This window comes from Ovis canadensis, chromosome 19, assembly GCF_042477335.2.
Source record: "Ovis canadensis isolate MfBH-ARS-UI-01 breed Bighorn chromosome 19, ARS-UI_OviCan_v2, whole genome shotgun sequence".
NCBI lineage: Eukaryota > Metazoa > Chordata > Mammalia > Artiodactyla > Bovidae > Ovis > Ovis canadensis.
The window spans coordinates 29,874,125-29,896,387 of NC_091263.1; the positions used below are offsets into that span (position 1 = coordinate 29,874,125).

At 45.6% G+C, this 22,263-nt stretch overlaps 1 protein-coding gene and 1 long non-coding RNA gene across 10 annotated transcripts in view; both read left to right on the top strand.

Annotated features, from left to right (window-relative positions):
• The window catches only part of SNRK (SNF related kinase), a 68,431-nt gene extending 51,693 nt beyond the window's left edge, over positions 1–16,738 (top strand). For all 9 annotated transcript variants that reach the window (XM_069560740.1, XM_069560734.1, XM_069560735.1 and 6 more), the window contains 4 exons: positions 2,970–3,111; positions 6,640–6,852; positions 9,607–9,741; positions 13,303–16,738. In XM_069560740.1, the coding sequence (XP_069416841.1) occupies positions 2,970–3,111; positions 6,640–6,852; positions 9,607–9,741; positions 13,303–14,527 (1,715 nt within the window). In that variant the 3' untranslated portion in view covers positions 14,528–16,738. The remainder of the gene's footprint in view (positions 1–2,969; positions 3,112–6,639; positions 6,853–9,606; positions 9,742–13,302) is intronic.
• A 388-nt stretch (positions 16,739–17,126) lies between these two features.
• Positions 17,127–22,141, top strand: LOC138424224 (uncharacterized). Its single transcript, XR_011250699.1, has 3 exons — positions 17,127–17,255; positions 21,085–21,136; positions 21,426–22,141. It is a non-coding gene; the product is annotated as an uncharacterized lncRNA (long non-coding RNA).
• The last annotated feature ends 122 nt before the right edge of the window (positions 22,142–22,263 follow it).

Below are 22,263 nucleotides of genomic sequence, written 5' to 3' on the forward strand. Positions count from 1 at the left end.
CCCAATCTCCTAATTTTCCCATATAAAGTGGTATTATATGAAGCGTATCTTTGTCTGTCTGACTTATGTACTGTGATGATGTCCAGGTCTATTCAAGTCACTGCAAGTGGCATTATTTCTTCTTTATGACTGAGTAATAGTCAATTGTAACATAATGCACCGCATCTTCTTTATTAATCTAGCAGTGGATATTTAGGTTGTTTCTGTCTCTTGGCTATTGTAAATAGTTTGCAAAAACAAACAAAAAAAACACGGGATTGCATGTATCTTTTAAAAGTACGGTTTTCTCCAGATTTATGCCCGGGAGTGGGATTGCTGGAACATTTGGTGTCTCTGTTTTTAGTTTTTCAAAGAACCTCAGTACTATTCTCCATAGTGACTGTTATCAGTTTACATTCCCCTAACAATGTAGGAAGGCTCCCTTTTCTTCACACCCTCTCCAACATTTATTGTTTGTAGACTTTCTGATGATGGCCATTCTGACTGATGTGAGGTGATACTTTTAATGAGTTTTGATTTGCATTTCTCTAATAATTAGTGATGTTGAGCATCTTTTCATGTGTTTTTTGGACATCTGTGTGTCTTCTTGGGAGAAATCTATTTAGATCTTCTGTCTTTTTTATTGTTTTTTTTTTTTTTAAATATATTGAATTGCATGAGCTGTTTGTATATTTTGGAAGTTAATCTTTGTTGGTCAGATCATTTGCAAATGTTTTCTCCCATTCTGTGGATTGTCTTTTTTTTTTTTTTTTAATGGTTTCCTCTAAGTTTAATTAGATCCCACCCCCCCTTTTTTTTTTCATTACTCTAGGGGATGGATCCAAAAAGATTTTCCTGCAATTTATGCCAAAGAGTGTTCTTATATTTTCTTCTAAGACTTTTATAGTATTCAGTCTTACATTCAGATCTTTTATCCATTTCGAGTATATTTTTGTGTATGGCATTAGAGAGTGTTCTGATTTCATTCTTTAGGCATAGCTGTCCAGTTTTCCCAGCACCGCTAATTGAAGAGACTGTCTTTCCCCCATTATGTGTTCTTGCCTTCTTTGCCATAGATTAAGTGACTGTAGGTACATGGGTTTATTTCTGGACTTTCAATCCTGCTGATCTGTAAGCCTGTCTTTGTGCCAGGTACCATATGGTTTTGATTATTGTGTTTTTATAGTATTGTCTGAAGTCAGAAAGCTCGATTCCTCCAGCTCTGTTTTTATTTCTCATGACTGCTTTGGTTTTTCGGGATCCTTTGTGTTTCCACATAAATTTTAAGATATTTTTGTTCTAGATCTGAAAAAATGCCATAGGTAATTCTGTAGGGATTGCATTCAGTCATTGGATAGTACAGTCATTTTGACAATATTGTTCTTCCAATCCAAGAACATGGCATATGTTTCCATCTGCTTGTGTCATCTTTGATTTCTTTCATCGTTTTATAGTTTTCAGATTGTAAATCTTTTGTTTCCTTATGTAGGTTTATTCCTAGGTGTTACTCTTTTTGATGCAATGTTGAATGAGATGGTTGCCTTAATTCCTCTTTCTGATCTTCTGTTAGTGTATAGAAATGCAGGAGATGTCTGTGTATTCGTTTTGTGTCCTGCAGGTTTACTGAGTTCATTGATGAGCTCTAGTAGTATTCTTGCAGCATATTTAGGATTCTCTGTGTGTGATACTATCTCAGCTGCAAGCAGAGACAGTTTAACCTTGTTTCCAGCTTGTATCCTCTTTCTTTTTCTTCTCTGATTCTTCCGGCTAGCTCTTCCAAACCTGTGCTGAATAAAAGCGGCAAGAGTAGACATCCTTGTCTTGGTCTCGATCTTAGAGGAAATGCTTTCAGCTTTTCACTGTTAAGAATTATGTTATCTGTGTGTTTGTCATACATGGCCTTTGTTATGTTGAGGTAGGTTCCCTCTGTGCCCACTCTCTGAAGAGTTTTTATCATAAATGAGTGTTGGATTTTGTCAGGAGCTTTTCCTTGCATCTATTGAGATGATCATCTGGTTTTTATTCTTCAGTTTGTTAATGTGGTATATTACACAGATTGATTTGTGAATATTGAAAAATCCTTGCATCCCTGGGATAAATCCTACTTGATCATTGTTGAATTCAGTTTGCTAGTATTTCGTTGAGAATTTTTGTATCTGTGTTTATCAGTGATACTGGCCCATAATTTTCTTTTCTGTGATATCTTTTTCTGGTTTTGGTATCAAGGTGATCTTGGCCTCTTAGAATGAGTTTGGGAGTTTTCCTTTCTCAGGAATATTTTGAAATATTTTCTGAAGGATAGATGTTAACGCTTCTCTAAATGCTTGCTATAATTCACCTGTGAAGCCATCTGTTCCTGGACCTGTGTTTGGGAGCTTTTGGGTTTTTTAAATCACAGTTTCAATTTCATTATTTGTTGTTGGTCTGTACCTTGCTTCTGTTTTTTCCTGGTTCAGTCTTGGAAGATGGTACCTTTCTAAGGATTTGTCCAGTTTGTTTAGGCTGTGTCTTTTATTGGCAGGCACCTGCTTATAGTAGTCTTTGTGATCCTTTGTATTTTATGGTGTCTGTTGTAACTTTTCCTTTTTCATTTCTAATTTTATTGATTTGAGCCTTTTTCATTTTTTCCTTTTCTGGTTAAAGGTTCATCAATTTTCTTTATCTTTTCAAAGAACCAGGTTTTCGTTTTATTGATCTTTGCTATTATTTTCTTCATCCCTGTTTCATTTATTTCTGACCTGATCTTTATGATTTCTTTCTTCTACATTCTTCATTTGTTTTCTGAAGTAAGATTGTCTTGCTCTGAACTTCCTTCTTTGAACTGCTGTTGCTGTGTCCCATAGGTTTTGGATCGTTGTTTTCATTTTCACTTGTTTCTAGGTATTTTGCCTGTTCAAAATAAAATAAACCTGACAGTCTCCTTTTATTCCTCTGATTGTTTTTAGTTTTCTTATTGATGTAATATCTAACAGCGTGTCTCTGCTTTGCAGATATATGGAGTCTGGGAGTGATCCTTTTCATGTTGGTATGTGGGCAGCCACCCTTTCAAGAGGCCAATGACAGCGAGACATTGACCATGATCATGGATTGCAAATACACGGTGCCCGCCCACGTGTCCAAAGAGTGTAAAGAGTAAGTAAGACTGATAAAAAGTACATGCGTATCTTCGTTCATTTCGACTTTTGAACCCAGTGTTTCTACTCTTGGTAAGGGTGTTTTGGGAGTTAACCCCAGAATATGATCTGAAATTTAACGTTGGAGAACATAATGTATTAGTCTGTGTTTCAAATAAGCTAGTTTTCAAGAAACCCACTATATGCCTCCTCAGCCTCCAGGAGTGGTGGGTTACTTTCACTTGAAGAATTGCAGGAACAGCTAGTTTCTGGTTTTGCTCCTGGAATTATTTAAAGCTCCAGAGAAGAGTTAGGGGATTTGCTTTCCTGAAATAGACTATCAACACACCATTTTTGGGTTTACAGAGCGTGCCTCATAATTTTATTCATGTGCTTCTCCCCGCAGTTGACTAAGAGCTCTGTTTGGTTCATGTGACTGTAGGACGGGTACATGCAAGCTGATTATTTGGAATTTAAAGTACTGTATATAGCACTGTGGTGTAGATAATGATAAATTCATAATGAAATAAAAGAACTGTTGGAAGTTCAGTATTTCGTTGATTTTAAGTTTTTAATTTCTCCCATCATTTGATATGAAGGAAATCTGACAGTTTGAGGAATCTTCTCTACAAGTGGACCCCTATCTTAGGCCATAGTTAAGAACTTAGGGATTCAAATACTAGTTTCTCAGTTTACTAATGATGTGAGAATGGTGGAACGTACCTTACAGGGTTATTGTGGAAATGAAATGAACTAATGTATATAAAGCTGTAGCTCAGTCTTAGCACGTAAGTAGCACTCAGAATGAATATTGGTGGTGATTGCCATCGTCATCATCCTTTTGCCCTGTTACTGTTCTTCAGCCCAGGAAGCAGGCTGCTGTCTGTGGGTGTACGGGTGTGTGTGTGTTAGATGTTGGTATTTCAGGAGTGTCTTCATAGCCCCTTCTAAAAAAACCAGAGTAAGTTATTTTTATGTTGACACATATCATTCAGAAGAATGGATAAAATGTGTATGTGATAAAAAGTGAGCACCTTTGTACCCAGTAGCCAGCTCAAGAAAAGAAACAGTTCCAATATTCTAGAAGCCACTTCTTGGCATCTCTTTCTCAGAAGGATTATCTTTAATTAATCATAGGACCATTCAGTTTCTCCTTTTTCCTGTGTCAGTTTTGCTAAGTTTTGTTTTTTAAGGAACTTATCCATTTTATCTAAATTATTAAATTTCTTGGCCTCAAGTATTTATAACATCCTCTCATTATATTTTTAAAGCCTGTAGACTAGTGGATTTGTTGTCCTTTTTTCGTTCTAGTATTGACTTTCTTGCCTTCTTCTATTTTTGCTTTCTCTGTTTCTGTCTTGATCAGGCCTGCCTGAGGTTTGTTCATTCTAATGTTGCTAAGAGCTGTTTTTTGTTTTCCTTGATTTACTGTTGTATTTTTTTTTGCTCGTTTGTTTTATGCTACCGATATCCTTTTGTCTCTTATTTCCTGCTACCTACTTAATGGGTTAGTCCTTTTTTCCATTTTCTTATGTTGAATATTCCATAAATTTTTCTTTTCTAATGTAGTAGTTAAGCACCATTTTACCTGCATCCCACTAGTTTTGATGTATAGTCCTTTTGTTATTCAGTTCTGATTGTTGTCTAGTTTCCATGTGTTTTATCTAACCCATTACTTTTAGAAGGGTATTTTAAATTTCCAAATGTGTAAGAGTTTTACTAATCAGCTTTTTGTTATTCATTTCTAACTTGACTGCATTGTGATCCAAGGCTATAGTCTATGTGGTACTAATTTTTATTAAATTGGTAAGGCTTGCTTTTGGATTAGCATGGAGTCAGTTTTTGTAAATAATCCTTTTATTCTGGAAAAGAGTGTACACTTTCTAATTGTTGGGGTCAGACTTCTTTATAAATCCTAAAGACTAAGCTTGTTAATTATGCTGTTCAAAATTATTTAAATCCTTTCCTAGTTATTTCACTGCTTAATCTACGAGTTGATGAGATACTCTTCCACTGTGTAGAAAGGTATCGTAGGCAAATACAAATATTTATCACCCCCATTAATACAACATGGTCAGCTTATGTTTTTGTACTTGGCAGTCTGTCAGTTTTTGATTTTGGTGTTTTGGGGGGAATATTATTAAATCCAGACAAGTTGAAAACTGTTGTATCTTCCTGGTGAGTTGAACCTTTGTGTCACTGTCCGTCTCTAATAATGCTTTGGGCCTTAGAGTCAGTCTGCGTCATCTAGTTGTAGCTGATCACACCAGCCTTCTTTTGGTCAGCAGCCATGTGCTATATAGTTTTCTGTTCTGTAAATCTTTTATTGTCTTGTTTTTAGGTGAATATTTTTTTAGCAACTAGGAGCTAGAATTTTGATTAATACCATCTAACCATTTGAACATTCTGTCTTTTAATTGGAGAGTTCATTTGATTTATTATTATTGTACTCACTGATAGGTGTAGATGTATTCAAAGTCTGCATTCTTAATTTGCCATCCTGTCTTTAATTTCTTGCAGTGGAACTTTGGTTCCAGTGCTTTTTTTTTTTTGATTGGGAGGTCAGGTTTCTTGTAAGTGCTTTTAAGTTATAGTTCCTACACAAAGAATTTGTATTTGCTTTCCTCCTAGTTACCCAGGGGCATTTCCACCCTGAAACCTCTTAAAAGTAACCTTTTCACTGTGTGTACCACATAGATTTAGTGTCATTAATTTGGACCACAAACCTGTGTGAGGACCAGCTTGTACCTAGAAGTTCTTAGAAGAAACTTCCCTGTCCCCCCTCCACAGCAGTGTTGAGGCAGGCAGGTTTCCATCTTGACATCTTAGCAGGAGATGTGTTTCTTACTTCTCATTCCTCCTCACACTGAAGCTGGGTCCCAGTTCTTTGCTAGGTTCTAGTTGTATTTCTCACCTTCAGGAGGCTCTGCACAGTCATTCTATTCTGCGTATATTCTGTTTTGAGTTACTCAGTGCATAAGCAGGAAAAACCAGAACAAGGTCAGCTTTGTCATTTGCTCCTAGGAGTCTTACTTTTCCTCTGTTTTTACCTGCTGAGTAGTTCGTCCATCTCTCCATCCTTCTATCTTTTCCTCCCTTCCTTCATCCTTCCTTCCTTCTTGCCAACACAGCGCCCTTGAACAGAATGTATGTCTAAAGGTAGATGACACTTGGGTCGCTTTGATCAGGATGGCCGTTCATTCTTCTGGAGCCAAGTTAGCTCAGCGCCCTGCTCTGTGTGCTGCTGGTTGTTGTGTGGGGTTCTGGCGCCACTGCCCAGGTAACTCGGGCAGATGTTGAGCCTCGTGTTAATTCTAGATGATAGGAAGCTGCATTTGTGTGTTTGGCTTGTCACTCTGTCTGGTGGTTACGATTTTTTATTCTGTGAATCTGATGGCACCAAATTTCCTTCATTCCCATCAGCCCTGGTGAACCTAATGAAATCGATGGTGTAAGTTTAGGGAACAACTTTGAAAAATATAGTAGCTCACCATTACTCATCCCTGCCAGGACTTTGCTTTAACAATGGACTTACTTTCCTTTCCAGCCTGATCACACGAATGCTACAGAGAGATCCCAAGAGGAGGGCCTCTTTAGAAGAGATTGAAAACCATCCTTGGCTTCAGGGAGTGGACCCTTCCCCGGCCACGAAGTACAACATCCCGCTCGTGTCGTATAAAAACCTGTCGGAAGAGGAGCACAACAGCATCATCCAGCGCATGGTGCTTGGGGACATAGCGGACCGTGACGCCATCGTCGAGTACGTTGGCGTTCGCCCGTGCAGGGCCGAGGGCTGGGGCTCCCAGGCTGGGCCCTCTTTTGAAAAATAAGATTGTCTTAAAGCTTTGTTGCTTTGCTAATTTTTGGCTGTGCTGGGTCTTCATTGCTGCGTGGCTTTTCTCTGGCTGCGGAAAGCCGGGGCTGCTGTAGATGAGGTGCATGGGCTTCGCAGAGTGGCGGCCTCTCTCGCTGTGAGTGCAGGCTCCAGGACTCCGGCGCTCAGAGGGTGCTGGCTGAGCCTGGTTCCCGGGCTGAGAGCATAGGCCCAGGAGCAGTGCTGCATGCCTTGCTCCGAGGCACGTGGGGCCTCTGGGTTAGGAAGGAGCGCGGGTCTCACGCATCGGCAGGCAGATTCTTTACCTCTGAGCCGCCAGGGAAGTCCGGGGCTTGCACTCATGTGTCCGGGCCTGCGGACGTGGTGTAATGGCTGGAGTTCCCAGTGGGCAGGGCTTACGTCACTTACCTCTGGAGCTCCTGGCCCTGGGCCTGGCTCATAGGTTTTGTTGTCTTTTGCTTTTATTTTTGTGCTAGTGAATGAGCAGACCGTCGCTAGTGGCGTCAGTGGGTCCTGTGGCCGCTCTCCTTTCTCACAGAGGCGAATTGGAGTAGACTGTTTTGTGTTCTGGTGGCTGCGCTGTCCATTGCTGGGTCCTCCTAACTCCTGGGTCTCCCTCTGGTCCCCACAGGGAAGCAGGGGCAGCACCCCAAGTTCTTGAAATCAGGAGTTGGCCTGTCTATAGTCACACATTTTCATAAGTAAGGGTGTAGGGGCCCACAGCCAAGCCCGTCTGTGTGCACGTTTTCAGAGTCATGGTGAGAAGGACCATACAACGTAACGAAACTTGGAAGATTTTACTGTCTGGCTTTTCAGAGCCTTTGCTACAGTAACCTGGAGCCCATAAGATGCACACGTTATATTTTTTAAAAACCAAAGCCAGTGTTTTATAACCTGTGAAGTTTGAAATCAAGGATAATTTAAAGATACAATTACTTTAACAATGATTCATTTCTCTAAGAGGTCCTGTCTAAAAATATAAAGTGTTTTACCAAGTCAAAAGTCATTTAACTCGTTGGGTGAGACAGTTGAGGATGATAGAACGAGGATATACTCTGGGGGGCTCCCCTCGAGGGGGCCACTCTGGCCTGGCTGAGTGTCCTGACCCGGGTGTTTGACCACTGGGAAGAGGTGGCTGCAGGCTGGACGTACGACTACAGCGGGGCGGGCTGTCCGGCTCAGCTCCCCAGGTCTGGTCCATGAGAAGGGTGGTGTCTTTATAAAGGACATGCATCTCTAGGGTATACTGGAGAGAAGAATTTATAAGAATAAACTCCGGCTCATAGTTTTGGTTTAAGTACAAATATCTGCAGGTTTCTGAGTGTGTTTTGAGTTTTCACAGATTGTCCTGTAGCTACTGAAATGACCTAAACAAATGGAGAAGAGCAGGACACTTGCTCTTTTTGCCAAGGATACTCACCGTAGGAATGTGTAGAGAGTGATTTTCACTTTTGAGTGGATAAGAGGCTATTTGCATCTCCTTGAATTGGCTTGAGTCTTAAATAAATACATGCAGTGGAGTCCTGTAGAACTGTTTAATTTAGGTAAATTCAATTATAAATCCAAAAAGAGGGACAGTTTGAAGCCTCAGGTCTTCCCAGCTGTTCTCAGGCTAGTCTTGCCTGCTGCCAACATTATGAGCAGCTCCTCACTGCAGGGTGCTTCCCGAATTCAAAGACACATCTGTCAGTCCCCTTAAGACAAGCCCACAGCTTTATGCGCGCCCCGTTGAGGCAGCTCTCTGAGAAGCCATTCTGGCCCAGATCTCCGCGATGTCTGGCACCAGCGCCTCTCGCCGTGGCCCTGGCTGCCCCCCGCCCCTCCCCCCCCCCGAGCTGTGGCCCCGCCGTCTGTTTGAGGAGGTGCAGCCGCTGTAGTGTGTCCTGCCCGAGGGCTCCTTGTGTAAGTTCACTGACGACATACACAGGGTCCCGAAGAGCAGCCTTGTGTTTCCGGGCCTTGTGGGTCCTCGGTCACGCACCCCTCCAGGGTCTGTCCATGGCAGGCTGGCTGCGGGGGGCGAGGGCGCTGGCTGCCAGTGGGCATGTGCCCAGCAGTGCCGGCCACACTGAGGACTCCGAGAGCACTACTTTTGAGGTGGATGTACACATTTTATTTTATTCATAAATTTTATTCAAAGAAGAGGCTAATAGCATGCTGTCAACAGATTAGTAATGCATTAGGGTCTGGAAATACCAGTAAATATGTAGTGTAAAAGGAAAAGCTTTTTCTAATTTTTCTGATTGATAGCCGTGTTTGAGTGCACATTCATATAACTCATTTCATAATTCTGTTGGAAGCAATTAAGCCACTTTAATGACAATAAACTTAGCGCACATTAAAGTTTTAGATAATGGGTACATTCTTGGGAACTTCATTATCTTTTCTTAAGCATCTAAACCTGACAACCAGCTCAGTTGCCATTAGTGTTTTGGGTTTTTCCTACTAACCGAACATTTTTATGCAGTTGTTTCTTAGAATTTTAAGAATGATCTACTACCAGGTTTTGTTTTTTTTTCTCTCCTTTTTGTGGGGTTACCCGCCCCCCCCCCCATAATTTTAAAGAATTCCAGGTCATTGGATTTCATTTGCTTTTACTTAAAAAGCAAAAACTCAGTTGTGTTGTGCAAAATCAGACCTGCTAATGTGGCTTCTCTTCTCTCTCCCTTCCTTCCTCAGGGCCTTGGAAACCAACAGGTACAACCATATCACAGCCACTTACTTCTTGCTTGCTGAAAGGATCCTGAGGGAAAAGCAAGAGAAAGAAATACAAACCAGATCTGCAAGCCCTAGCAATATCAAGGCCCAGTTTAGGTGAGAAAAAAATCTTCACTGATTTTAGTAAGTTACCGTTTTGAAATAGCCACCTTTTCCTCAACGTTTCCTAACTCTGTGGGGCGAGAGGATGGAGAGCGGTGACAGCCTGGCTGAGAGGCCCCGTGTGGGCTCTCCGCGGGAGGGAGGGGCCGGGGTCCTTGGTCCCCGGGCCACCCTCCTCTCCTGGGCTCCGTGGGGACATGGGCTGTAGCTGCTGGCCTGGCTGCAGAAGCGGCCTCAAGCTAGGGTGTCTGTCACTATTTCTGTTAAACTCTTCCAGATCTGGCATGTAGAGGTGTGTCATTTTCTTTTAAGTTTTATTACGGGAACAAGGCTGGGTTTTCCCTCAGTATCTGGAATAATTTTAGCAAACCTCCAGGGCCTGTCTGTGCCATGGTGTTATCTCAGGATTGCAGGAATGTGACAGGTCAGCTAGTTGATGTATTAGCTGCTTCACCTTGGGAGATCACCTAACCTCTGACGCGGCTTCCTCATCTGTGAAATGGGTGGGGTAATGCTCTTTACTCCTTGGGGGTGTCGTTGGGATAAGCGAATTACTCTGTGCGAGGTGGTCTGAACCGGGCCCCATGTGTCCGCTGTCGCCGTTGTGGGCGTCCCCGCCGCGCCATCTTCGGCAGAGCAGTGGCCGCGCGCATCTCCGCTGTTTCCCTTCCCTTCCTTCCTCAACTTTCTCCTGCTCCTCCTCTCCTGCTACCTTCCTATTCTTCTTTTTCTTCTACCATATTAGCTTTCCATTTAATATCAAAACTTGGGAAGGGTTACAAAAGGGTTACTTTTGTCATCATTATGAAAATTTATTTAGAATTTATCTTTGTTCAGATAAAATAATGGAATTATAGTGGAATTAACAGTGATTCAAAAACAGAAGGATGCTCTTGATTCTTAGTAATTCTCTACTTGTACACCTAATTATATATGAACATATGTGTGTGAATATGTAATAATAAATTACTGTTTTAAATAAGAGTACCATTGGATTTTAAATTACTTGCAGTCAGCTTGCCACGGGTAGGTTGTTGCTTGGGGTGGCGCAGCAGAGAAGAGACGAGAAAACATTCCTGGGTGACTGAAGACTAAATATTTGAAAGTTTAGTTTAACTGGAAGATGAATTCGGTAACTTCATTTATATCCCGGATGTTTTCTTGCATAATGAAAACCAGGCACTCTGTCTGGTGTCAGCTTGGGAAAGGACTGGGCACCAGGGAAGGTGGGGACCCTTGCACATGGGACAAGCCAGGAGAAGGTCACTGAGTGGTTAGGGTCAACCTAGCCCTGACCCCAGCCCTCCTATGTAAAGAGCAGAGTCACTGCAGGCCTCGCTGCCTGGCCTGGAGCCACCCCAGTGTTTGGGAGAAGGGAACATTTGGAATTGAACTATTTTATTTTCAATGGGACAGATCAGAATGCAATCTGAAGTTGATCAGACAGGTAAATGAATTAAATTGGCTTTACCTTATCATAGAAATTACACAGCTATAAAAAGTATCAGCACCTTCCTTGCAGACTTCTTTTACCCGCCCTGGGGATTAGGGAGTGGAGATGCTGTGGGGGCCTGTCCTCCTCCTGGGTCCCTGGCCCACTGGCATGTGGTAGATGTCTGCTGACTTGCCTTGTCTTCATTGTCAAAATCCCGGACCCTAACTCAGTTCCATTGCTGGGTGCGCCTTGGGGTCAGGTTGACCTGGATGCAGAAACGTGGCCTGAGACAGGAGGCTGGTGTTAAGCAGCTGAGTTAGCTGTGGGTTCCTGGGTCCAGCCAGGGAAAGCCTGCCAGGAGAGGGTCCAGGCTGGAAACACGGGCCCTCTGTCTGCACAAGAGCCTTGAGAGGTCCTCCAGGAGCCGACCCTGTCCGTGTGAACTATGCCATCAGTGCAGCTCGTTTACGATTCTTGTTGGCAAGCTTTCTTGTCTCTTGTTAAGATAAGCTGTGATTTTCTCACAGTGTCATGCTTATTTAGTCTAGCACAGCATCGGACCCAGATATGTTCTTAGTAGATGTGAGCTATTTAACCATCTGATAACTCATGTAAATAAGAACCATTGGCTCAGAAGTGATGGTGGAGTGGCCGGTACAGCTGCAGGGCTTTCCCTCTTGTTTCTGGGTGGGTTCTGTTGTGGGGGGAGGAGAGAATCCCCTCCAGTCTTTGCCCCGCCCCCCTCGAGTGGCCTGGCTGCGGCGCTGGGGGGTCTGACGTGCCTCCCACCACAGGCCTACCCCAGTGTTTGCCAGGGTGACAGTTTGAGTGGTTGCTCTTTGAGGAATATATCCTGAAAGGAATGTTGGGTGCCATTTCCCAGGGCCCAAGGCTCACCTGGAGTTGGCACAGTTGTGTCGTGAGGACAGAGGACTTGTCCAGAGACGCTGCTTGACTTCAAAAACACTGAACACTCAGCTTCTGTAAACTACCGAGCCGTGAGCAGCAAACAGGCCCCCTCCATCCTTAAGAGAGAGGAGGAAGCTCTGAGTTGGGGAAGAGAGGTCGGCAGGAACTCCTGTGGGTTTTTTTTAAGCTGCAGATTGGACTGGGTTTTATGTCGGGATAACACGGTTGGTGGGACGTGCAAGCGTCCGTCTGGCTGTGGCTGTCAGTGTCTCCGGTGCCTCCTGCTCTCCTGGGCAGAGAGGGCAGTGGAGAGTTCCAGGTGTTTATTCAAAAGAGGCTGGAGACCTCACTTTCAAAAGCTGTCCTTGGGCTACCAAGCAGTGTTCTTACTACTTGGGTGACTCTGGATTGGGAGTAAAATCAAAGTTCAAATAACAGTAGATTTTGCTGTGCAGAACTCCTGTGTGGTCATTAAAATATATGTATAGATAGAGAAGGAGAAGATAGAGAGAGAAGGAGCTTATGGGGCGCATAATTTAACTGGTGAAGGGATTTATATGTGCCAGTGTCCACTGACTTTTCTCATCAGTAGTTTAAATCCGTTAAACTTTTTATTTTTTTACACACCAACTTTTCACACCACCCTGTAAAATCTGGAGGACTAGAAATTGCAGGTGAATTTATTAGCAGTAATATACCTACAAAGATGGTGATCTAAGACCAGAAGGAGCCAAACCTGTGTTCAGGTTTGACTCTGGCGATAACTCCCTTGTATTTCTAAAAAGGCTTGTGGTATAGACCGTATATATAGAAGAGGCGTTTGCGTGCTTTCTGACAGCTGTGCTGAAGCTTTCATTCGGTCACTACGCCAGAAGCCGAGCCCCGTGTGGGCACACGTACCCTCTAGTGTCCTTCTGATGCTTTCAGGCCGTATATATAGAAGAGGCGTTTGCGCCCTTTCTGACAGCTGTGCTGAAGCTTTCATTCCGTCACTACGCCAGAAGCCGAGCCCCATGTGGGCACATGTACCCTCTAGTGTCCTTCTGATGCTTTCAGGGTGCTGAGTGGGTTTGCAGGCCTGCTGCTTCTTTTTGTGGCTTTCGTTTTCTTTATGTCTGTGGCTTTCCTCCCAGTGTTTTATATATAAGGTCCTTGAGTCAAGTCTACTTGTTATTACATAGCTTTTCCTTTTTTTTCAACCTGTTACATAGGCAGTCCTGGCCAACCAAAATCGACGTGCCCCAGGACCTTGAGGATGACCTCACGGCCACTCCTTTGTCCCACGCGACTGTCCCTCAGTCTCCTGCCCGGGCCGCCGACAGCGTCCTCAACGGGCACAGGGGCAAAGGCCTGTGTGACTCGGCCAAGAAGGAGGACCTCCCCGAGCTGGCCGGGCCCGCGCTGTCCTCGGGGCCACCGGCCGGCCTGAAGCCCGCGGCCAGTGGGCGGAAGTGCCTGTTCCGGGTGGAGGAGGACGAGGAGGAGGACGAGGAGGACAAGAAGCCCATGTCTCTCTCGACCCAGGTGGTGCTGCGCCGCAAGCCGTCCGTGACCAACCGGCTGACGTCCCGCAAGAGCGCGCCGGTGCTCAACCAGATCTTCGAGGAGGGGGAGTCGGACGACGAGTTCGACATGGACGAGAACCTGCCGCCCAAGCTGAGCCGCCTCAAGATGAACATCGCCTCCCCGGGCACGGTGCACAAGCGCTACCACCGCCGGAAAAGTCAGGGCCGCGGCTCCAGCTGCAGCAGCTCGGAGACCAGCGACGACGACTCGGAGAGCCGCCGGCGGCTGGACAAGGACAGCGGCTTCACGTACTCCTGGCACCGCCGGGACAGCAGCGAGGGGCCCCCGGGCAGCGAGGGCGACGGTGGCGGCCAGAGCAAGCCGAGCCGCGGTGGCGGGGGCGCGGACAAGGCCAGCCCCAGCGAGCACAGCGCCGGCGGTGGCGGCCCTGCGGGCGGCTCGGGCAGCGCCCCGGGCGGCACGTCGGGCAGTGCGCGCCGCTGCGCCGGGCCTGGCTCGTCCACGTCCACGCAGCTGGCCGCGCGCGGCGCGGGGGAGCTGGTGGAGAGCCTCAAACTCATGGGCCTCTGCCTCGGCTCGCAGCTGCACGGCAGCGCCAAGTACATTCTTGACCCGCAGAGTGGCCTGTCCTTCTCCAGCGTGAAGGTGCAGGAGAAGTCCGCCTGGAAGATGTGCATCGGCTCCGCCGGTGGCGCGGCTCCCGCCCCGGCCGGGGGCGGCATGAAGTTCTTCTCCGACCACGTGGTGGACACCACCGCGGAGTTGGACCGGATAAAGAGCAGGAACCTGAAAAACAACGTGCTCCAGCTACCTCTGTGCGAAAAGACCATCTCTGTGAACATCCAGCGGAACCCCAAGGAGGGGCTGCTGTGCGCCTCCAGCCAGGCCAGCTGCTGCCACGTCATCTGAGCTCGGCGCGCCTCCTGCTCAGAGCGGCCAAGACCGGCTCACTCCACTGGTCCCCTTTCGGTTTCCTCTCTCAAAGCGGGCAGTTATTTATTACTTTCTCGTTTGTGCGCCTGACGACGTGACAAATGCATGGTCTTTGTGCATGCTGCTAGACATTGCTTTTCTTTTCCAGCCGAAAAGTCGCGTGTCATTTTTACATTTATAATCTTAATGTGGATGATCAGGACTAAATTAAAATGTATATTTGGAACCTAATATCTATGGAGCACTTAGAAATTTGATGTTCTGCACTTGAGAAAATGCTTTTCCTTGTGAAAAATCTAAATTCCCGCCCTGACCTTCAGTGACATGGAAACTCCGTGCTCTGAGGCATACTCTGGTGTCTGAGACAGAACCAAAGCAATAACCTTGTGATGCCGATAGGCCTGGAGCCCGCGAGCGTGGGGTGCCCAGCCTCCAGGGCACTTGTGCGGAGCAGAGTGCAGCAAGCGTCTGCACCGAAAACCATAAAACCATGATTTCAGCATAACCCACACCTGTTTGTCTTAAGCTATAGTGTGAAAAGTTTGGGCTCTTAAAATTTAACTGAAAAAGATGTTCTTGTTTTGTACTAGGTGAGAAAGTACATAGATTTATAAGGCAGCTTCCTCCGTAGTGGTCAGTCACAAGCAGACAATCTCATTTTGTAATGTGATAAAGTGAACTGAAGATGTCTTAACTCGACCTCTAGAGCGTGCGTCTGTCTAACAGAACAAAAGAGTGCTTGGCGTAAACTCTTGCGGAGGGCGTACCGCAGGCTTCCTGGACAGCCATGCAGGTAGAAGGAACGCTGGGGCCTAAGCAACACGGACGCAGAGGTGTTGGCAAAGTCAAAACCCCACTGAAAAACCGGGTACTTGATTGTTAGGACTTTGATAATTAGGTTGTCTGTTGGTAACTTCCATTCTTTTATGTCCTTTAGCTCAACTACCTATGGGAATTGGCTGATTAAAAAGATTAAAAAGGTTAAATACACAGCCAACAAAAATGCACAAAGCCCGCTTTGTTTTTTGTTTTTGTTTTTTGCTGGAAGTGTTTTTTACCTTACCTTCCTGCCAAAACAATAATCAAAGAACTCTTGCTTTAAAACTACTGTACAAGACTACTCTTGACCAGATAATCATCTTCTGTGGCTTTTATCTTGTAGGACACAGTCTCATTTTGGGAAGGGGCCAGATGCTACTTTTTCTTGCTGTGCCCAGAGGGTCTTAAAAGCAACGCTTAGTGACATTGGTTATAGGATGTGGCCGGTCCCTCTGGCTTTCTCATGCTCCCCAGCGTCCCGTCCTGTCTGAGTGACGGCCGTCTGGTCTGTAGTGGGCAGAGCAGCGAAGGACCACATTCCACTGGTCACGGTTTCTCCGCGTGTATACCGACTCTGCTACTTTAGGATTCATGTATTTTACTCAGAACTCTGAATATCACAGTATGCTTACTAACCTAAGTAAAGATGATACTCAAAATACCTATTTTACTTTCTAGACCTAGACTAGATAATGTTTTAAGCTACAGCTCTAGTTCATTGTGATATTTATAATTGAAAGCTATGAGAATAGATGTGTGGGTGAAGCCATAGAACATATTTGCTTGAAATTTATTGAGCAGGGATCTTACAAAGGGCCAGAAATAAGATGTGTGGTTCACATAGATAGTGAGCGTAACATCTGTATTAAATGTCGGAGAGAAGTTTATAAAGGGCATTGGCAATAAACTCTTTGTTGCAGCTGTTTTCCAAGTAATGTAAATACTTTTTCCTGTGATTATGTATAGCCTTGGAATGGCACCTTTTAACTAACCCATATGTGTTTGGTTTTCGATCGTTTTTTATATTCAGATGTATATATGGTGCTCACTTTTAGGATCAGCAGTGTTGACCATTTATGCTGCATAGCTGTATCATAGCCTTATTAGTCGTGTGTGGTTGGTTGGCCCTCTGGGTAGACAGATGTCAGTCTGAGTGGCGTCTTACTCCTTGTTCATCAGTGAATGACTGTGCCTGTGTTGTATGTCATAGTATGTCGTCACATAAAAGGGAGGGAGCAAATAACCATTATGTTAAGATAATATTGGACCAAACGACTTACTTGCTCTGAAGTTTCTTGTACCCCTTAACCTGTCTTCAGAAGTTGCAGAGTTACAGTAGTGTGTAAATTAAATATTGTGGAAAAACAATTAGTCTTGTATTTTTCTGTATGTGTGTGTGTGTATATATATATATACATTTTATATATATATATATATATATATAAAATTATGTACTTCTGGCAATTCTATCTGTATTTAAAGTTGTGACAATCTTGACACCGATTTTAAGAATAGCCGTGAGACTGAATCAAATTAAAGCTGTCCCTTCCAAGTTAGAATCGATGTGTGTTAAGAGGGTACAGAATTGTCAGCTGATTTTGGCTGGTTGCTTCCACTGCTGGTTGGTTTTCCGCATTGTATAAACATTGACAGGTATGTGATACATGGGAAAAAAACAAAGTCCAGACAATAAAGTGGCATATTGGTGTTCAGCAATATAAACTGTCCCACGTTCTGTTTCTTCTCATGAGCGTAGCCGTGTGTAGCCCTGGCCTGGGTTAGACCGACGCTCTACGTGCTGTGCGCGCGCCGGCTTCGCCAGATGTGCCTGGAAAAAATGCGGTTGCGCCTGTTCTCACTTTAAACTCGTGACCACAAGTCTCAGGTGGGTGTCAGGACCGTCTGTTATTAAACTGTATTTCCCCAATTATCTGCCTCCCTCCCTCAGCCAGTCACCATCCTCCTGATGAGTAAACCAAAGCAGTTTCAGTGCCCCAAGCCCCCGTCTCTCTTCTGCCTTGCCGGGTATTCGCGCGCCCTGTTCTGTCCACCTGCCCTGCCCTTCTTCTGGTGGTGTGATTCCGAGGCAGCCCTGCCTCTTGCCCATGCAGACGGCACAGGCGTCAGGGAGACAGGCCTGAGCACCTTGCCATTCTTCTTCGCCTTGCACCATCAATCTTTGCTTTTCCATTGGATCGTTCCTAACAGCGCACAAAACAAACACGATTTTATCCCCCTCCTTTAAGTGTTTTTGTTCTCCCTCTAGCTGTTGTCCTTTTCTCCTTCCATTTCTTCTCTCTGAGCCCTTCCAGCCAGGCAGCGCTGCTCTCACCCCACCAAAACTGCTCTGCTCAAGGTCAGCAGTGGTCTCCCTGCGCTAAACCTAACAGTCAAATTTTAGAAGCAGCTTTGAGATCTAATCCACATGCCACATAATCCACCTATTTACATTGTACAGTTCAGTAGATTTTAGTAAATTCGCAGAGTTGGGCAACCATAAACCCAAAAAGAAACCTTGCACCCTTCAGCACATTCTCCCTTTATCCTCAACTCCCAGCCCAGCCTCAGCCAGACAGACCCTGATCAGTGGTGAGTTCCAGTCCCACGTTAGCGTTTAATGAGCACTCGTCCTTGCAAACCTTGCATTGCTCAGGACCCGACTTCTCCCTTGCTGCTCTTCAGTCCACTAGCTCCAGTCTCCCGGCTGCTAAACCTGGAGTACCACAGGATTCAATTCTGGATCTTTTCTATATCTACACAGTCTGATCCCATTCAGTCTTTGTGCTGACAGAAAGCCCGAAATACATTTAGCCCACATCTCTCACAGGAACGCCAGATTCCAACTACCCATTTGATTTCTCTCCTTGGATGCGTCTGATAAGCACCTCAATTTGTACAAGTTCTGAACGTCTTCCTAATCCCCCTCAAATCTTCACCCTCCTAATGCTTCCCATCTCGCAAAAGACAATTTTGAACCTTCATTTGTTCTGCACAAGTCAAATGTCTTGGTGTCAACACTCCCTGTCTGATCTCAGCATCTAATCCATCAGCACATCTTACTCATCCAAATATTGACACCTCACTGCCACCACTCTAACATTCTGGTCCATGACACCATCGTTACCTGCCTCTTAAAGAGTTTCGCCAATTTTATCCTTGTCTCTCTTCTCCATTCAGCATTGTGAGTGATCCTTCTAAAAGCTAAATCATGGCATGTTTTAAAAGGTGTTTAATTTCCAAATATTTGAGGATTTTCCATATAAAGTTCCTGTTGCTAATTTCTAGTTTAATTCTGTTTTAGTCAGAAGTTGTCCTTTGTGTACCTTTTTTACATTTACTGAAACTTGTTTTATGGCCCCGCTAATGGCCTGTCTTACGTGAGGTGGACACGTAATGGTGAATGCCTACACGAGTGCTTGAGAGGTCCTGCTGTTGACACGGTGTCCTGCATGTTCTGTGCATGTCAGTCACCAAGTTGGTTGATAAGGTATTCACGTCTTCCGTATTCTTAATGATTTTCTGCCCCATGTAAATTACTGAGTCAGGAGTGTTGACATCCAACTGCAGTGGTGGATTTGCCCATTTCTCCTTGTAATTCTACCAGTTTCAAGTTACAAATTTTGAAGCTCTGTTGTTAGATTGAAGATTGCTGTCTTCTTGATGAATTGATCCGTTTCATCATTAGAAAGTGTTCCTCTTTATCCCTAGTGAATAATTCTTTATCCTGGAGTCTGCTTTGTGTAATAATGATAGAGCCATTCTCTTTTTTTTCTTTTTTAACTTATGGGAGTATATTTTACTTTTAACTCTATCTGTATCTCTATATTTAAAATGAGAATTTTGGGGGTTTTGGGCAGTCTTTTTATAGAAAGCATGTAGTTGGGTCTTGCTTTTTTGTCCAGTCTGCAAGTCTTTGCCTTTGGTTTAGAGTAGAGGTCCCCGAACCCGGGGCCACAGATGGGTACCAGTCTGTGGTCCTTTAGGAAAAAGGCCACACAGCAGGTGAGTGGCGAGCAAGCAAGCGTGTTTGCTGTATTTATAGCCGCTCCCCTTCGCTCACGTTACTCCTGAGCTCTGCCTCTTGTCAGATCAGTGGCGGCCTGAGCTTCTCGTAGAAGTGTGAACTCTGTGGACTGCACACTCACAGGATCTGTGTCGCATGCTCCTTACAAGAATCATCATCGAACCATCCCTCTCAGCCCCCTCGCCAATCTTTGGAAAAATTGTCTTCCACGAAACTGGTCCCTGGTGCCAAAAAGGTTGGGGCCCCCTGATTTATTCAGACCGGTTAGCTTAAGTACTCTTGCCTGGAGGATCCCAGGGATGGGGAGCCTGGTGGGCTGCAGTCCATGGGGTTGCTAAGAATCAGACAAGACTGAAGCAACTCAGCAGCAGCAGCAGCTTTAGTGTAATAGCATGAAAGTGAAGTCGCTCGGTCGTGTCCGACGCTTCGCGACCCCATGGACTGTAGCCCACCAGGCTCCTCCGTCCATGGGATTTTCCAGGCAAGAGGGCTGGAGTGGGCTGCCATTTCCATAGTTGAGTGTAAATCTATCTTCTTTCTAATTGTTTTCTACTTGTCTCATCTGTTCTATGTTTTTCTCTTATTTACTGTCTTTTAGTTTAACTAGCACTTTTTATTGGCTAATTGGCTGTATGCCTTAGTTTTTTTAGTGGTTGCTGTAGGAGTAGGGGTGTGTGTGCATCTGTATTTTTTTTTTAAGGTAGACTGAGTTTTTACAAATGGAATCTACCTTAAAATAATGCTCCTTATAGAACATGTTACGGCTCTACACTTCCATTTTTTTCCTCTTCTTTGTTGTCAGTCATTTTATTTTTATATTTGCACACATGAACTTGTTTTAGGCAGTTTCCTTTTTAAGATATGAAGCAGGGGGAAAGTCTTATTACCAAAATCTTTGTTGTTTCCATCACTCTTCATTTTCTTGTAAAAATCTGCTTTTGGTATTTTCCTTCTGCCTGTAGAACTTTAATTTTTTAATATTACAGGTCTGCTGATAGCTTTTGCTTGTCTGAAAATGTATTTTTACTTCACTTGTGAAGGATATTTTCATGGGTATAGAGTTCTAGCTTTTTTATTGCAGCGCTAATCACTGTGAATTTCACTTTGTTGAGTGCTGGATTTTGTATTCATGTAAAAAGGTGCTGGGTTTCATTCTGGCATGGGGTTATCTGGAGTTGTTCTGGTTTGGGTCTTGCTTTTCAAGTGTTAGGACAGATCCAGAGGGGTCTTTTAGGACTGACTTGCCCACGACGGAGGCAGTGCTCTTCTAAGCAGTCCACTGAGGCTCTTCCCACCCTGCCTGGGGAGCGTGAGCTTGGCCCAGCTTCTGAGCAGTCCACTGAGGTTCTTCCCAGCCTGCCCGGGGAGCATGAGCTCGGCCCAGCTTCGTACCAGTTCTCAGTGCCGATCAGTCTCCAGCTTCAGGTAACTTTCTACCTGAAAATTGTATTGATTGGCACTCAAGCATAGGCCACAGATTCTGGTGCTCGCTCACTCCTTGTGCAGCAGGATATGCCACACTTCAGGCCCCTTCTGCCCTCCAGCATGGATTGGGTCCCTCAGAGTTGTGGGCCTGGCGAGGGATAGTTGAGAAGGGGATGGTGGGATCTGGTCTTTCTGGAGCTAATAGAAGCCAGGCGCATAGTGACTGCTGGGGATTCACTTGTACTCTGGACATCTTTCCCAGCAGAGTGCTAAAGGTTGGCAAGCACGAAGAGGAACAAACCAGAATCTTGGTCCCTGTGAGTTCATGATGCCCTTGAGGAAGAAACAGGGCTTTCAGTTAGCACCAGACACCCATCTGAGATGGTGACGGGTCTCAGGGCACTGCTGTGAGGTCCTCCTGAGAGTTCCAGGGACGGGGGAGTTGGGGAGGAGGTGCGGGAGGCAGAGGGGAGGAGGTTGGGGAGTGCAGAAGAGGAGCTGGGCAGGATTCAGCCCAGGGTTCCTGTGTGCCCAGGGTTCCTGTGTGCGCCACGGGGGAGAGAACAACAACCCATTGTTCTCCTTGACTGCTTTATCCCTTCACAGGGACTCCAGAAATTGTGGATTGGGGACCTGAAGAATCGGAGGACCTGGGGGCACGGCTAGAAGGAGTGTTGCTGGCTGGAACACCGGCGTGCAGGGCGTGCAGGGCGGTAGTGGCGGGGGCGGTGGGAAGAAGGCGGAGTCAGCGTCCCACTGTCACTCCAGGAGCCCTGCTTATCAGAAAGGCCCTGTCTGGGTTTAATGCTCTGCTCTTAGTTGTCTTGAGAGTCTTGACACTTTTTAGGAGGGCCTGTGCATTCATTTTGCCCTGAGCCCTCCAGGCTATGCACCAGGCCGAGGGGTTAGTTCTGTATTCTGCAGGTATGAAGGAGGGGGTCTCAGCCGCGAGGATGGGAGGCTTTGGCGAGAGCAGAGGCCCACAGAGAGCAGCCAAGGCTAGAGACAGAAGCCCGGGGGCCGCCTCCCGTGTGGGGCTGAGGAAGCCTGAGGACGCCAGGAGTGGAGGCCGCAGAGCGGGGAGCAGCAGGTGAGCGCCGAGGCTGCAGCCGGCACTGGGGTGTGTCCGAGGCGAGCAGAGCTAGCGGGGGCGTGGGGGCCCGGGGTCTGCCATTGGGCACGACACTGATCTCACCCCGGAGCCCGCCCCTGGGGCGCCTCCTACACGGGAACAGATGAGACGGTGGTTGACCTCTGACCTTCCAGAAGGCTAGGCCAAGCCCTATTAAACTTCTGGGCTATGGGGTCCACTGTGAACCACACTAGAGCTCTTATACAGCAGATTTCTGTGCATCTCGTCGCCTCTCTCATTCCCGAATTGCCCCAAATTCGGTGGCACGTCTGGCCCTGAGGGGAGCACATCACCCTCGTGAAGAGAAGGATC